At 34.4% G+C, this 16,932-nt stretch overlaps 1 protein-coding gene across 2 annotated transcripts in view; it reads right to left on the bottom strand.

Moving 5' to 3' along the window:
- LOC149801686 (protein unc-13 homolog B-like) overlaps positions 1-16,932 on the bottom strand; it is a 271,956-nt gene that overhangs the window by 180,168 nt on the left and 74,856 nt on the right. For both annotated transcript variants that reach the window (XM_089955954.1, XM_089955953.1), the window contains exons 4-5: positions 16,413-16,530; positions 14,859-14,982 (exon numbers count right to left, since the gene is read on the bottom strand). In XM_089955954.1, the coding sequence (XP_089812080.1) occupies positions 14,859-14,982; positions 16,413-16,530 (242 nt within the window). The remainder of the gene's footprint in view (positions 1-14,858; positions 14,983-16,412; positions 16,531-16,932) is intronic.

The raw sequence follows: 16,932 nt of genomic DNA on the forward strand, positions 1-16,932 counted from the left end.
TGCCTAGTAACAAATGAATGCCCTCAACGAGTAAAACAGAGACTGTTCCAACTGTCACAGGTCCTGAGACTAAGTCTGATGACAAATTTACACAATGGAGAGGAATATTAACAAAGCCGCACTCTACTCCCTGAATAAGAACACTCTCATTAGAAGAAGACTTCTCAGAAAAAATCAAAGAACCTGAAAATTAAAGACTCTGAGCAGCTCCTGTGTCACTTAAAATATTAACAGGGGTGGGATTGGCCAAATCACTCCATAGTGATATAGAATCCTTCGATATGAATAGTTCATAATTCTCCATACAAAAATCAGGCTGGGGTTTGTTAGACCCAACAAATGTATCACTTTCAATACATGACCATGATTTTGACATCTTAGAAATAAGAGCATTTGAAATAGGTCTGTCTTGATTCTGATGCTTATTTTTCAATTTGTAGCAATCAGAAATAATGTATCCTTTCTTCTTGCAATAAGTACACATAAGAAGAGACAAGGATCTTTGATCAAACTTATCAGAGGCTTGATTTTTAAAAGTTGTGCCAGATTGAGATTTAGAAGGGCTTGTATTAAGCTGAAATACTTTTCTGCCAGGAGACTGCTGAGTGGAAGTCTTATTTACAAAAGAAACTTCATGAGCTAAAGAATACCCGTCATGAGCATGAGCAGCATTTTCCAAGGTTTCGACCTTATGCTCATCAAAATAAGTTTTAATGTCAGTACACTTCTTGAACTCTTCAAGTAATACAAGTAATACAAGTTGTCTGAGACTTTTATAATCTTGATCAACTTACTTGGCTAAGCACCATCTATCAAATAACTGCTCTTTTTCTCTTGCAAATTCGATGAGTTTCTCCAGTTTCTTTCTTATAGTTTCTGAATTTTTGCCAATAAGACTCAGGGCTAACTCATAACCCTTTAAAATGCATTCCTTAACCACATCATCGTCAGCATTTTGCTGCAATGACATTCAATGGTAAATATCACAAGCGTTAAGTACACATTGTAATAATAGAATCCAATGCTCCCTTTGGCCATTTCAAATTTTCCGCAATTTTTTCAAAACGAAGAAAATATCTGTCTACTTCTTTTTCTCGGAAAGGGGGCATTAACCTAATATTCTTTGTAACATCAAAACTTGAATTTGTATCTAAAGTGGGAATGTGCTTTTCACTTGACAGCTCTATTTCTTTTATTCTAAACTGATATTCCCTCTCGTCTTTCTCTCTTTGCATTTGCATTTTCATCTGTCTCTCTCTCTCTCTCTCTCCTCTTTCTCCAACTGTAATAGTATTTGTTACTCTTCTTTCTGTAACTGCATTTGTTCTTTCTGTAACTGTATTTGTTCTTTTAGTAATTGCATGTCTTTCTCTCTCTCTTTCTTCCTTATCTAATTGCAATTGTTTTTCTTCTTTCTGTAACTGCATTTGTTTTTCCTCTTTCTGAAGTTCAAACTTTCTTAACTCTAATTCCATCCTGCATTTTAATTCCAATTCCTTTACTTTTATGTCAGAGTCTGATAGACTTACTGATCAAAACCAGAGCACTTTTATCCAAAACATTCTTTTCTACCAAATACTGGACTAAAATATTTTTTATTTCTTGCTTCATTAAGGAAGCTTTTGCCTCAGAAAGATCATATTTTCTGGCAAACTGTCTAACTGTTTCTGGGTACGATTTGAAAGAAAGATTTCTGTGTTTGATGACATTGTGAAAAATAGCTTGCTGATCACACTAGAGATTTCTAAAATGTAAAATAATATTTGGGATTTAAAAAATTTCAAAAACTAGGGGAATTTAAATTTCAAAACCAGAGTTTTCTGAAATATTTTAGCCAAAATTCATATCGCCTGGACGAGTCCCACATTTTCTTTGTTACCTGTTTAGGCTCTTACAAAATGTAACAAGAAAAAGTGAAGACAACAAGCTTTGTAAAATTTTACAAAAACCTGGTAAAATGAGAAAAAGAACTTACGGTTTTATGAATCAAATCCAAAAATAATCCAAGAATTAAAAAATTGAAGTCCTAGTAATAAAAAGTCCTAATAAAACAGAGTCTGAATTCTGATGAAATCCAAAATGGAAGGCAATGACGTATGCTGTAGTCAGTATCATACCGATGTGTCAATAGTTATTTGTTGAATCAAATAAAATAATATTCCAGTGTTTGAATTCTGTGTAAATTCTGATAACTGTCTTTGTCCAAGAATTAATTAAGAGCACTAGTATTTCCAGGGAAAGGAATCACTTTTCTTTAAAATAAAATAAAATTAATTAGCCCAAAATCTGGTCACAACATAAAACACTTTAACTTCTCAAATGTAATGGCAAGAATGACAATTATTTCTCAAAACATCAACAATAAATCTAGCTACAATGCAAAACAGATGCCCAGATCTGGGTCAATCGTCTGGGAAAACCTAATTGATATGTTATTTGTCATGTACTCCAAGTATGACCTCAATTCTGCTTTATGAATCTTACTCTGAGAAAGAACTTTTTAAAAATTAAAGAAAGTTGTATACTACAACTCTTACTTGTTTCTGAACCAAAGTCAGGAACTAGGTCAGCATTAGATATAAAGTTTCTATTATTAGTTGTTTATGTCAAAAACAGTCAGAACTGAACAACATCAAATCCAGTAAATAAAGTTACCTTACAATATCATGCAATGGAATATAAAAAAATTAAAACTAACAAACAAACAATTAAATTAAATCAAATATACATTATATCAAAAATACATAACAGGATATATACAAAGTCTGATCAAAACATCTTCAGAAATATGCCTCATGACAGGTAACAAGCTCATCCATCACATACAACAAACTAGACATCACAAAAAGTCTTTAGTGAAAATTCCATGCTAATATGACTATCCATTCTGGCATAACAGCAATAAGAAGTCCTTTAAGATGGCTGCCATAGCAGCCACATTGCATAGGAAAAAGGCCTTCACATATGTTCTTCTAGTCTATGAGCAGTAGATATAAATCAACAGTTTTGCATAATTGATATTATATGCACACATAAATCATCAAAAGCAACTCAACTGCTGTATGTAACCATGTATACAGCTCAGGTGTCTGCTTTAAAATATGAAAGAAAAAACAAACATTTCAAAATTTTATCAAATAGTTTATTTTTATGCACAAGATCTTAGTGACTTAAAGCACTTTCTGGTTGACATTTAATCCTTAGTCTTCTTTCCAGCAATGTGACATCAAGAAATAAATATATAGGAATGCATTTGTCAATGTTTAATGCCTTGTTGATTTTAATTGATTTTTTTCTTCAATTTGTTGTTTAAGAATACTGTGTCCAAATTTAATCGTCATTGACTGTCATTCATTTTGGCATCTGTCTCAAACTTTCTCACATGAATCAGAGTGCTAAGCTTGCTAGAAAACTGATTGGTCAATATTCAGTTGCTTTATAATAAAAGTACTAAGGAATCAAGTTTTCTTCAAGTACCTGCAAGTATTTCAGTAATCAAGATGCCCTGATTTTCATATTAAAGTTCACCTATATAAAAAAATTTCTGACCTGAAAGTCAGAATCCAAGGAAATAATTGATTATAATGGCATAACTTGAGGTTGAAAATAGGAACGATTCTGCCAAAATCGGAATGGTTGGAAGAAATCTGTGCATAGCACTAATAAATGTTACTCAAGATTTGAGCATTTTCCATATGTGTCTATAAAACTACAGAATGCTAAACCTGAACATAAAGAAAATATAGTTAAGTTGGTGGAAATCATAGCTTTAAAAAAATATCACAGCACAATTATTTAAGTACCAGTAACATGAAATCAGTAAAATTTTAGCTAGTAATTTACATTAAAAAATTGAAATAATAACTATGGTTGCGAAACTAGAATGAACATGACTAAAAGAAAAAGAATAAGTCAAACCAGTCTTAACGGTCACCCGTACTTAGCCAGCACTTGGTCACAAAGCCCTTTAATTTTCCTTTCGCAAATTTCCTTATAAATGTCCTGTGTGTAATGTTTACCTGTCTTCAGCAGTTAGCGCCGAGGTGTTCCTAACCAACAATGGTTTCTCCCTGACTTGAGCAGTCACCTGGAGCATATCAACAGCTACCACTCTAATTACACAAACTGAACTTTTGTTTGTTGAACAAGTCATTGTTTATATAAAAGCAGATCATGTGAATTGTGTATTTTGGACTTGGACTTGCCTTCTAAGTATATAAGGTACATACGCGTATCCAGGAAAACACAAGACAGAACTCATGCTGACAGTTGTTCTGATCAAATGCTTACATCAGTTAGTGATACATTAACTTTTGCCCTGATTCCACAGGTTTTTCTTCTAGCAAACTTTAACCAATCATCTTCATGTAATATGTTGTTGATTTTTGTTGATAAGCATAAACATCAGAACTTGATAAGTATTCATATTAAGTTGCATTTCACTATTGATATGCACATATCAAAACACAAGCGCAGAAGAATTTCAGTAATTTAAATAACAACTGAAAACACCGATGACTTTAAAAGTTAAAATGATAATTTGATTTAATCATCTGGAAGACCATTACACAGATTCTGCTATCCTTGGTTCGTTACATTAAACAGATTGCTCTGAACAATCATTATAAATGTCTAAATTTTCTTTCTTAATATGTCACTTGAGAATTCACATTAATATTTGAAACATTATCTGAGACATTTCCTTTCAAAACCATCTTCTACCATCAATGGAACAATATTCAATGGAAATAACTAAATTCAGGGCTATTCATTACCTAAGACTGAGTTGCCTCCCATTACATATGAAACTGACTGCAAGGCTAGTGGATCTAATAAAGCCCTTTTCCATATTCTCAACTCTTTGTTGCCAAGTAATGAACTTTTCAGTGTGTCTAACTCCCAAAATAGTATTACATTATTATACAAGAATTACATGTACTCTAAAATAAATAGGGATTACATCTGTAACAATAGAGAGCAAAAACCTATCAGGGACACAATTTTTATCAATAGAAAATGCTTTAATCTAAGATTATTGCTGCCAAGTTCAAAAAAATTTCGAGTTACTGGCTTTTATGAGACCAAATTTATAACAAAAAGGAAAATTAAAAAGACCAAATTGTCAAAAATTCAAAAACCTTTATAATTGTAATCTTGTGTTTTAAGATAAACACTTCAAAAAAACTGTAACAAGTTAATTTTTTGTAATGAAAAAATAACAACTTGCTATAAATTACACCTGCTTAAGTACCAAACATTCAAGTACTTCATACTCAATTTAAATTCAGGCAGAGACCCATAGCTGAATAAGATATTTTATATGAAATATTCCAGCAAGGAAGATATATATTTGTGGTCCAGATAAACCAATAATTTGCAGAAGATTTGTACAAATAAAATCATTCATTCATGTACACGAAATACATGTACATATATACTGATATTACACAGGTGGAGAGAGAGAGATTAAAATTATACATATTTTTTAATACATACATATATCTTTGTAATATATACATATAATCTCTCTCTGTCTCTCTCACTCTCTGTCTCAGCTTTCATTGCACAGATGCTCGCATGCATTTATACCCAAGCTATTTACTGATATATTCATAATGACTAGAAAAAACAACTGACAAGATATTCTGCTTCCTTAAATATGGCAGTTTTCAAAACATTGCATGTCACCTATGTTTATGACAGAACTCATCAAGATATATAAGAGAGCATCAAAACAACTTTTAAATACAGTACCCTGTAATTGTTGTAGAGACATAAACCAAATGGTTCATTCAATTTTGAATTTATGTATTTCATTTTATCATTAGTATTAGTATTAGTGTTAGATTAAGTATTATGCAGCAAAAGCTTAGTCAGCAAAGTTAAATAGAGTTAGATTCTTTTGCAATTTTACTGCCACTTTCCTTGCTGGAGCATCATCACAAGGGTATTTCCATAGGTGGAAAATCATGTACACTTACATGCGATTCACTAGTTAGAAATTGCTAAAAACAGGAAGTTAACTCATGATCTGAGAAAGGATCATACTATTTCAAACTGGAGCGAGATTATATAGTTTGTAACTATTATTAATAATACCAACTACATTTGGTAGGAAGAAAATGACTCTATGCCATAAGCATAGAGGGATTTATATCTCTCCATGCCAAAAAGAAGAATATATATTTCTCTTATCCAGGTTTTGCAGTATTTCTTAAAAAACACCCAAAAGCAATACTTAATCTAGGGAAACCCTTAAAAAAAACACCCAAAAGCAATACCTAATCTAGGGAAACCCTTAAAAGCTGATCTGGCAAAAGGATTAATCCAACATCCCAAGCAAAAACTATGTGTTGGAATTAATGAGATAAAACTCTCTTGAAGCAAATACAGCTCTGACAACCATTGTTTATTTTAAAAAAGACCTAACCAAACTTACCTTTTCCTAGCAATGTATGAGCACAACACAGAAAAATTATGTGTGCATCAGAGTAACCTAGTAATCCATTTTCTGTCTTTGTATTCAATAAACTGTGTGATGACCTGTAATTTCAAATACAAATAATTGACACTTGAAGAGGCACTGGCTAAAATGACTCTTTTTTCTTTCTTTTCTTTGTGATCACAATTTGATGGAAATATGGCATCACACCTTATTATTCATAAGGCAAAAACAGCAAAGGAAAAGTCACATGGTCTATGTGACTCTTTTAACAAATGGAGAAGTCATCAACTGCAGTATTGTAAAGAATAATTCCTCAATAAATACTGAATAAATAATGCTTAATTAATTTATCACTGAATCATGACTCTGAAATTTTCCAACTGCAAACCTGGAGTACCAGTATATATGATTAGTAATATTAACTGTAATTGATTACTAATTTTCTAATTAATCACATGCAATTTTGATCAGACATTTTAATACATGCAAATGTAATTGAATCAATTATGGTCAATACTACCCTTTAACCAAGATGACCTTTTAATTACTGGTACAATACGATTAAATTTCATTATAATATGCTTACAACCCAATTTAAAATTCTGGAAAACTAAATGCAGAAGAGGCATGAAGATAAATTGCTTGAAGTTTTAAAATAATAGAAAACTTTATGATGGCAATTTTACTGCTGACCCCAGCTGAGTTGTTTATTTCAGCGTACCAATTTACTGTAGTTTTCGATGACATAATAGTAAAATTTGAGTGCAGATAATTACACTTACAAAAAGAAAACTTGACTGTTATTTGCAGCTGCATAACACATCTCACAATGGCTTGGAAGATCCATAATATCTGACATGTTAAAAGTTCTGATCAAATGAAATGAAAGGGGACTTTAAACTGCATTCAGCACCTACTGCTCATTGCTTTCCTCTCTCATATGACCAAAAAAGTTCCAAGAATGTTGGAAAGTAACAAGCACTATCAAACAGTTCAAATGCAATAAGAATAAAAAGAATTTATAAACTGGACTATCTTGACATGTTTTTCTTCAAATTGTGACTTTTAGTTATTAATTCAAACTGTAGGTATTAATCTGTGATATGAATCTATGGTCACAAACTAAGTAACAGAAAGAATCAAAAGCAACAAGTTTTTGTAAAACTTAAATAATTATCAAAGTTACAAAATGAAACTGTAAGAGGAACTTACAGTATATGAATGGAGTCCAAAATAATCCTAAAAAGTTTTCAAGTAAAAAAAAAATTAATGTTCCATATGAATGTAAGATCCTTGAATGTACGTATCATAATGGCACTGTCCAAAACTCCTATGAACAATTCACTATGGTCCCAGAATAACGTTCTAGTCCAATAAGCACTTGTAATTCTAATGAATAAGCCAAAAAAAATGTCTCCTCTCAAATTATCTGAACACAACATCAAATAAATCTGCAGACTGAGCACAACATCAAACAAATCGGTAGACTGATTTTAACATATGAAACAAGATTCCAAAATAGGAATGAATCCAAAATAGGAATAAATCTGATTGCCAGTTCTTTCTTTATGTACACATTCAAGAGTATATTATGATTAATCAAAGAGAGGACACACGTCTAGATCACAGTATAGCTCAAAGAAATGACACATGTCTAAATAGCAGTAGCTCATAAAAAAGACACAAATCTAAATCACAGCATGCCTCAAAGAAGGGAAATTCTCAGTCACAGTATGGCTCAAAGAAAGGACACAAGTCTAAATTACAGTACAGTTCACAGAAATAACATGTCTCAACACAATATAGTTCGAAGAAAAGGACACAAGTCTCAATCACAGTATAGCTCAAAGTCATGTCTCAAAGTACAGCTCAAAGAAGGGAAACATGTCTCAATTACAGTATAACTCCAAGAAAGGACAAATCTCAATCACAGTATAGCTCACAGAAAGGACACATCTCAATTACACTAGAGCTCAAACAAGGACATATCTCAGTCAAATAAATAGCTCCAAGAAAAGCCACGTCTCAAAGTATAGCTCAAAGAAAGGATACATGTCTCAATCAAAGTATAGCTCAAAAAAGGAAACAGCTTTTAAAACCAGTGAGAAGACAAAATTATGCAGGCTGGAGGTGGGGCTGATTCTAATTACAGTGTATGTAATACTTACCTGCTACTAATGCATTGCTTAGATTTTCACGGATGCCAAGTCCAACCTAACTGATGGCCCAGAATTCAAAAGAACATGATCCCAGTCTGATTCCTTAGTATTAGATAACATTAAGAAATACCTTCCAATTCTGACTTGACCAACAGGATATCTGAGCATGGCTGGAGGAGGGATTTTTTCAAACAGTATTTGTATCACCCCTCCCCCCCAAAAAAAAAACATTTTAATAACAGTAATATATTACCTGCTACTATTTCACTGCTGAATTTACCAGTCAGGAGTGAGGCTGATGGCCCCAACCAAAATGTGGTATAAGAAAATTATGCATCTACCCTTGGAGTAGGAGTTCACTACTGTAAGCTGGTAGATGACTTGGCCACATTTTGCAATGTCATGACTGGCCCCAACAATCTGGTTTGCCAAAGATCAAAGGTAAAAGGAGAAAAGATAGTGTGCAACTACCATAAGGTTGATCTCATAATATCATCCAGAGATGAATGATTCAAGTAAGCCCAAGATCAAGCATTAGCCCTGCCTTTATTGGCTTTAATGCTCATGATACAATGGTTCCTCTCAGTGAGCGACTTATATGTTTTCTTGCGAGTGAGGACAATCCACCTGCATTTGGTGACTGTCAAAGTATCTGATGAACCATTGAGAGGTAAAGAGTCACAATTCCAAGCTTTTCTTCTCCCTACAGAGGAAGTAAAAATTAAATCCTCATGTCCCTAATTGTGCAAAGGGGCCTATCTTGATCATCCGCTGCATTAAATATGACTGAACCTGGGATTTTCATTAGGAACTGGAGCTACTGAAGGTAGCTGATTCCCTGAGAATACTAAACCAATCATAGTTATCACTGAACCATAAACAGCCCTTTTCCATTGACAAGGCTTGATGCGAGGGAAAGGAAGAAAACTGTCTTGAGGGTAAGGTCACTGAAGTAAGCTTCATTCAGAGATTTGTAAGGGGGCTTTAATAACATGCAAAGAACACACAAAAGATTCCATCAAGGCATAAGCGAGCAAGATACTGGTCTCTGAAGCTCAAAATACCTGACACCATCAGAAAGATGTGGGTGTGACCCATTGGTACAATCCCTAGAGAAATTGAGAATGTAAGAAAGGGCTATGCTATTGCCCTTAATAGTAGAAAAACTAAACATTCTTTCCTTAAGAGAAAGAAGAAAGTCTGCAACTGCAATGAATGGCAACTGGGGGAACAAAGCAGACTCTCACATGAATTATGTAGCAGGGACAAATTGAGCTTAAGACCAGGTATTTTTCTCACCATAGAGCAAAAGTATTTTTGTAAAACCTGAACACCATTTCACTGATTAATCCCATACTTTCGTCAATTATAAAATGAGTCAAAGTTTATACCTTTCAGAAAGCAACCAAACAGGACAAATCAAACCTTTCCATTTCACGAAGAAATGCAGATAATGCCTCTTCAAGGAAAACAAAGGTCAATGTGCCATATATACCTGCCTACAAGTCCAAATGCAAACAAGACAGACCCTGATCTGCTGTCACATAATGCACAAGCAGATCAAGAGCTTTGCTGTTTGTTCAACTGATTACTCCTAACTTCAAAGACATAGATTACTGGCATAGTATGCAATGGCACATCTGGGTCTGTACAGTCTGACTTGACTCATAAGCAAGTACATATGGTAACATACAGATGGTTTAATTTCCTGAATTCATGAATATAGTTCCTTTTTAATAAATTTTTCCGGTACTTCCAAAAACATTTTTACAAATGAGGAATAAGTATTCAGAAGATATACTGAGACATCCTTCATTTTATTGGGCATCGATTTTCATGGTCTTTAAATTATTGGTTTAGTACAACCACAAAGTCCACAAATATTGATACCCCATGAAAAAATACCATATATATTTGTTTACAAGTCAGCCAAATTGCAAACAACACAGACCCTAATCTTCCACTGCATGATGTGCTAGCAGATCAGGGTCAATGTTTACTCTTAACAAATTGCAGATCTAAATCTGCCAGTGCATTATGGGAAAGCAGATATGTGCCTGTTCAGTTTGCAGTTAAATTTGACTTGTAAGGGAGTATAGATGGGGTGAATTTATTGCAAACTGCAAATTAAAAATGGTCCAAATGGTCTTGAAAAGTCAGTCTTGTGGTGTGATAGAAACTTTAAATTCTGCGCCAGAGCAATGAAGGTGTTGCAACATCAATGAAAGTATAGTGGGAATTACAAGGTATAAGAGTAAAAAAGGAGCTATCAGAAAGCTATATTGGTCCTGCTACAGCTTAGTTGGTGGGAATGAACATTAGCTTACTAGGTGGGGATGAACATTAGATTACAAGGTGGGGATGAACATCAGCTTACTAGGTGGGGATGAACCTTAGCTTATTTGGTTGGGATGAACATCAGCGTACTAGGTGGGGACGAACATTAGCTTACTAGGTGGGGATGAACATCAGCTTACTAGGTGAAGATGAACATTAGCTTACTATGTGGGGATGATCATTAGCTTACTAAGTGAAGATGGACATTAGCTTACTAGGTGGGGATAAATATTAGCTTACTAGGTGGGGACGAACATTAGCTTACTAGATGAAGATGGACATTAGCTTACTAGGTGGGGATGAACATTAGCTTAATAGGTGGGGATGAACATTTGCTTAATAGGTGGGGATGAACATTAGATTACTAGGTGGGGATGAACATTAGATTACAAGGTGGGGATGAACATCAGCTTACTAGGTGGGGATGAACCTTAGCTTATTTGGTTGGGATGAACATCAGCGTACTAGGTGAGGACGAACATTAGCTTACTAGGTGGGGATGAACCTTAGCTTATTTGGTTGGGATGAACATCAGCGTACTAGGTGAGGACGAACATTAGCTTACTAGGTGGGGATGAACATCAGCTTACTAGGTGAAGATGAACATTAGCTTACTATGTGGGGATGATCATTAGCTTACTAAGTGAAGATGGACATTAGCTTACTAGGTGGGGATAAATATTAGCTTAATAGGTGGGGACGAACATTAGCTTACTAGATGAAGATAGACATTAGCTTACTAGGTGTGGGTGAACATTAGCTTACTAGGTGGGGATGAACATTAGCTTAATAGGTGAAGATAAACATTAGCTTACTAGGTGGGGATGAACATTAGATTACTAGGTGGGACAAACATTAGCTTATTTGGTTGGGATGAACATCCAGTGGGGATAAACATTAGCATACTAGGGGGGGGATGAACATTAGGCATGTTCAAACAATCTGATAACTTTCATCATGAATCTATACCTTTCTGACTTCCAATATCCAAACAACTATGCCTCTGAACCATTGGTTCATTCAGTCAAATCACTGAATGTTTACAGCCAGCATATGTAGAGTTAATAAAACTAGTAATAAAACTGAATTTGTTAAACCCCTTATTCCAACCTGCAGAAGCATGTTTCAAAAACATCAGTTCAACCATTTGAATATAGAAATCTAAATCATTTAGGTACTCCAAAAATACTGCCTTAACTTAAAATAACATTACATTTTAAAAATTCTTATGTTTACAAGATCTGACAATTCTGTTGTTATTTATGGGATATACAAAATATGTGCAAGTCAAAGATGAACTCAGGGGCAATGACTATCTCTAACTAAGATGTTGTTATTTATGGGATATACAAAATATGTGCAAGTCAAAGATGAACTGGGGCAATGACTATCTCTAACTAAGCTGTTGTTATTTATGGGATATACAAAATATGTGCAAGTCAAAGATGAACTGGGGCAATGACTATCTCTAACTAAGCTGTTGTTATTTATGGGATATACAAAATATGTGCAAGTCAAAGATGAACTGGGGCAATGACTATCTCTAACTAAGCTGTTATCAGTATTAACCAATAAATCAAATTTCTTCAATAAATTATAGTCTTTAGCTGATTACTAAGTAACAAAGAGTCTTTCGAAGGGACTGACACTCTACTGGGCAAACAGAATTTCCAGGATTTCAAGATAAAACCATTACCTCCATTTAACTGCTGAGTGTCCCTTATATCCTTTAGCAATAACAAGATTTTCAAATAGCTGCTGTGGTGTACACACTGGAATTAAGACTGGAACAAATTTCATTAGGACAAAGTAGACATCCATTAAAACAAAAAGTCTTTTGGTGAAAACCCCATATCAATATCACCATCCATTTAGAAGGAGTAGCTACAGAAATATTTTCAAGACAGCGGTCTTGACAACCATATTGGATGTATGATTAGCTCCACTGTCATCTAAGACTAACTAGGTATCATAAGAATACTGGCAAAATCCCATGCTGATATAACCATCCATTTGAGAGGAACAGAGACAACATAATTTTCATGAAGGCCAGCATGGTGGCTATATTGAGGGTTAATTATTTTCATGAAGGACCAACTAGACACCACAAGAACCCCTCTGATGACTTTCCTTTATGAGTAGCAATAAGAAGACTTCCATAATGGTCACCATGATGGATATATTGGATTTCAAATAAGCACTATTTTAATTCAAGACCAACAAAACATTATAAGAAGTCTTCTGAAGAAAAAAAACGGATATAAATTTACATTTTAGAGGAGTAAAAATAAGATTTTCAAGTTGGCAGTCATGTTGGTTATATTAGATACGAGATGCACACCATTTCCTTTTAGGTCAAACAAGACATCATAAGAAATCTTCTTATGTATATTGGTGATATGCTCAGCAATCTAGGAGACGTAGAGATTTTAAAAAATCAGATGATGATTGTTGTGGCCATATTGGAGGTCAGCTTGGCACCATTTTCACTTACAACCAACTAGGCATAGTAACAAGTCTTTCAGTGAAAACCCAATGCTGCTATGTTTCTTTATTCAGAAGAAATAATGATAACTCGAGATTCACGATGGGCACTGTGGAGTCATAATGGATGTCTGCATGTAGCCATTTTTATTAAGGACTTCTGAATTAGTGTAACAGGATTCTGAATGTGGCAACAGTTGCAGCCATAGTGGATGTGCAAGCAGCAATATTTTAATTAAGGAAAATCTAGACATCCTAATATATCTTCTAGTCAAAACCCCAAGTCAACATGACTTTCTGCTCAGCAGAAGAGGCAAGAACATTCTCAAGATGAATGTCATGATGGCTATACTGGATGTCAAATTGGCACCATTTTCATTTAGAACCAATTAGACACAAAAAGACTTTCTGTGATATGATCATCAATTCAGCAGGAGTTGCAAAAATAAAATTTTCAAGATGGCTGATGTGCTGGCCATATTATATGTCCAAGCAGACCATGTAGGTTCAACTAAAATATGGGATGAATGTGTGTAAAGTTTCATTGTAAATTGCAAGTTAATCCAAAGGAGTAATGATAACAAAACTTTTAGTGATGGACAGCTGACGGATGAAGAACCATCCCATTAGCTCTCCTGGTTTATGCCTCATCCATGTTTAAGCTTTAGCTATGAAGCATTATAATTACAAAGTCAATATATATTAATCAGCTCTGATGTCTGGGATACAGATCTGATGTAGTTATATTGCTAAACTCTGACAAGTCACGCGTTAGATTACAATAACAGAATATACTTTAATACTTGCATAAAAGTCAGATCAAATGCAAATTACACGAACCCAGTGCCACCACTGCATAATGCATTGCATATCAAGGTCTACATTATGTGCAACTGCACCCAGCTTAATCAGTAGTCTCTAAAACAAATGATACAAGTAATCCATGATATGCTTGAAAATTCAATAATTGTTCAAAGAACCATAATAGTTGCTTAAGCAGAAAAAGTGGATTAATGGTGAACTAGTCAAAGTGTATAATGGTACTGGTCATACCCATAATTTTTAGATGAAAATCACCATCAATGACCTGAAAAATTATGATAATTTGTACAGTACTTCCACTGCACTTTATGCTTTAAATTTATATTCCAACCAATGCTGGAAATGATTTAACAGACCCCAAATTAATTCACATCTTTCACTATAAAGGTCATTATGGGTTGGGGTTTTTTCTTAAATTTCAAAAAAGTTCCCCCCTCCCACACCTGTTTAAGATCAGCCTGACAGAAATGACTGACAACATAGCAGTCATAAAAGTGATCTTTATTTCTCACTTTGCCTGCAAGAAAAAGATACATGCAAGAAAAAGATACATGTAGCAACTTTGTGGCAATTTGTTGTAACAGTGATGATTGGTGTGTTGTCATACATACCATATGGCAGCTCAAAACGGGCATCAATAAGAACACTGTGACCTGTTGGCCCCCGAGTCCCCATGACCTCCCCATTCTGCATGATCAGCTCACTGTCCATGGACAACCATTTCCCTACACCCTCCTGAAATATACAACATGTAATATGCATAGCATTACATGCTATTATCCATTCCTATCTTTATTATATTATTATTATTATTATTATTATCATTATTATGCCATTTATACAATATTGAGACCTGTATGATATCTACTCAAGACAAGGGTACTGCTGTGCCTCAATTCAAGTCCCACATTATACTGCTGCGGCTCTTATAATACTAATATGGTCATGGATTCCATTTAATTGTTTCAGTTTTGATTAAGCATTGCTACTCGAATTATTCCACTTAATTTTTTAGTCCATTAAGTGCAGCAATGTGGTAAAAAAAACTTAACCTGAACAAAATGAATGATGTAAAAACCCTTTTCCTTTTGAGTCACAATAACTCAGACTTTTCACCATTTGACCCCAAAACCATAGACCTCTTCTTTACCTTATATTTAAGCCCTCCACAAACTTTGGCTTAAGTATGTGGTCTACAAATGACATTACTTGTGCAAACGTATCTCATTTTTGTTATGTATGTTAAATTTTGTATTGTGTGCTTGACCTTTGTCTGCAGTTGAGAGTAAGGGTCCACCTGACAACTCTCAAGTTTGCATTGTTAGTAAGCGATAAATATATTTTTTACTAAGGTTTGACTTTTATCCACCACCCTGATTCCGACTTTAAAAGATTCTATTAATAAATGAGTTTTTTCAGAAAAGGTCACTGCAACAATGGTTATATGGGTATGTATTAAAAGGTTGTTTATATTAAAATTCTTCATTCCTATTTGAACATCTGTCTAATGGAATTGTTTTTTGCAGTTGTGTTCAGTTCTAACTTGAGAGGATTTATTTATTTAAATTATTTATTGGAATTACAAAGTGCTATTGATTTTTGGACTAAAACATTATATCTGGTTTATTGTGAATTCATTGAAGGACATTTTTGATTATATCTTTGTGATATATCAAGAACTTTGGCACATCAGCATATTTAAGACCCAGCACATCAGCATGTTCTAGATTGTAATTTACTGTAATTTATTTTTATTGCTTGAATGGTACATTCAACACATTGCTGGCTATATCATGCTGAGAAAATGAGAAATAAATGCCCTTGCCAAGGACACGTCAAGACTGCCAAACCCAGACCAGCCTGGACAGATATTGAACCCAAGACCTTTGTGTTATGAATCTGATACCCATCCAGCTGAGCTACCTCGGCTCATAGAAAGGAAGATGAAGTTTTGTTGGCACTGATAGCAAAATTTCCCCTCACAAGATAGCACATGTAAACATGATTATCAAACAAAGGCAAAAAAAGTTGACAATGATTAGTCATAGTTAGTAGGCTACAGTAGGTACAATGAAAAGTCCTAGTCGACACAAAATGGAATAATTGGAAAATTGTCCAAACATGACATACAGTGGTAAGGAGGAAATAATATTATGGTATGTTACCTGGCTGGAGTGCGGGATTTTCCTGAGAGGCAGCCAGTAAAGTCCAAGCAGCTTGTCCCACAACATGCCTTTGCTCCATACCTCAATAATTAGGCCAGTATCCAGCCGCATAGTCTCACTGAAATAAGAGTTACACATATACAATCCAGTTTATGTTCTACAGAAAGTGTTGCATTTTAAGCATGGCCAATGGAAACCTGTCGACCTGTCACTCCCAGTGTCCCCAATATTTGCAAAATCTTTATACCTAAATCAATTCAAGGGAACAAAGACACAACAGATATCTGCCAGACAGCCAAATCAAGGTACAATATTGTATAAGCTGAAAGCCATGTTGTCTCAGCTAACTTTTCTTCCAATTATGGGGGTTGCAGGGTTGATTCCTACCCTGTCCTGTCCAGCCCCGATCAACTGCCCAACTGGTAAATATCAATCAATGATGGTAAATATCAATCAATGAATCAATCTATAATGGTGGACACTTTATTAAGATCTGACATTAGCATAAAGGCCAAACACT

This window comes from Sinohyriopsis cumingii, chromosome 4 (assembly GCF_028554795.1).
Source record: "Sinohyriopsis cumingii isolate HCF-2022 chromosome 4, ASM2855479v2, whole genome shotgun sequence".
Classification (NCBI taxonomy): Eukaryota; Metazoa; Mollusca; class Bivalvia; order Unionida; family Unionidae; genus Sinohyriopsis; species Sinohyriopsis cumingii.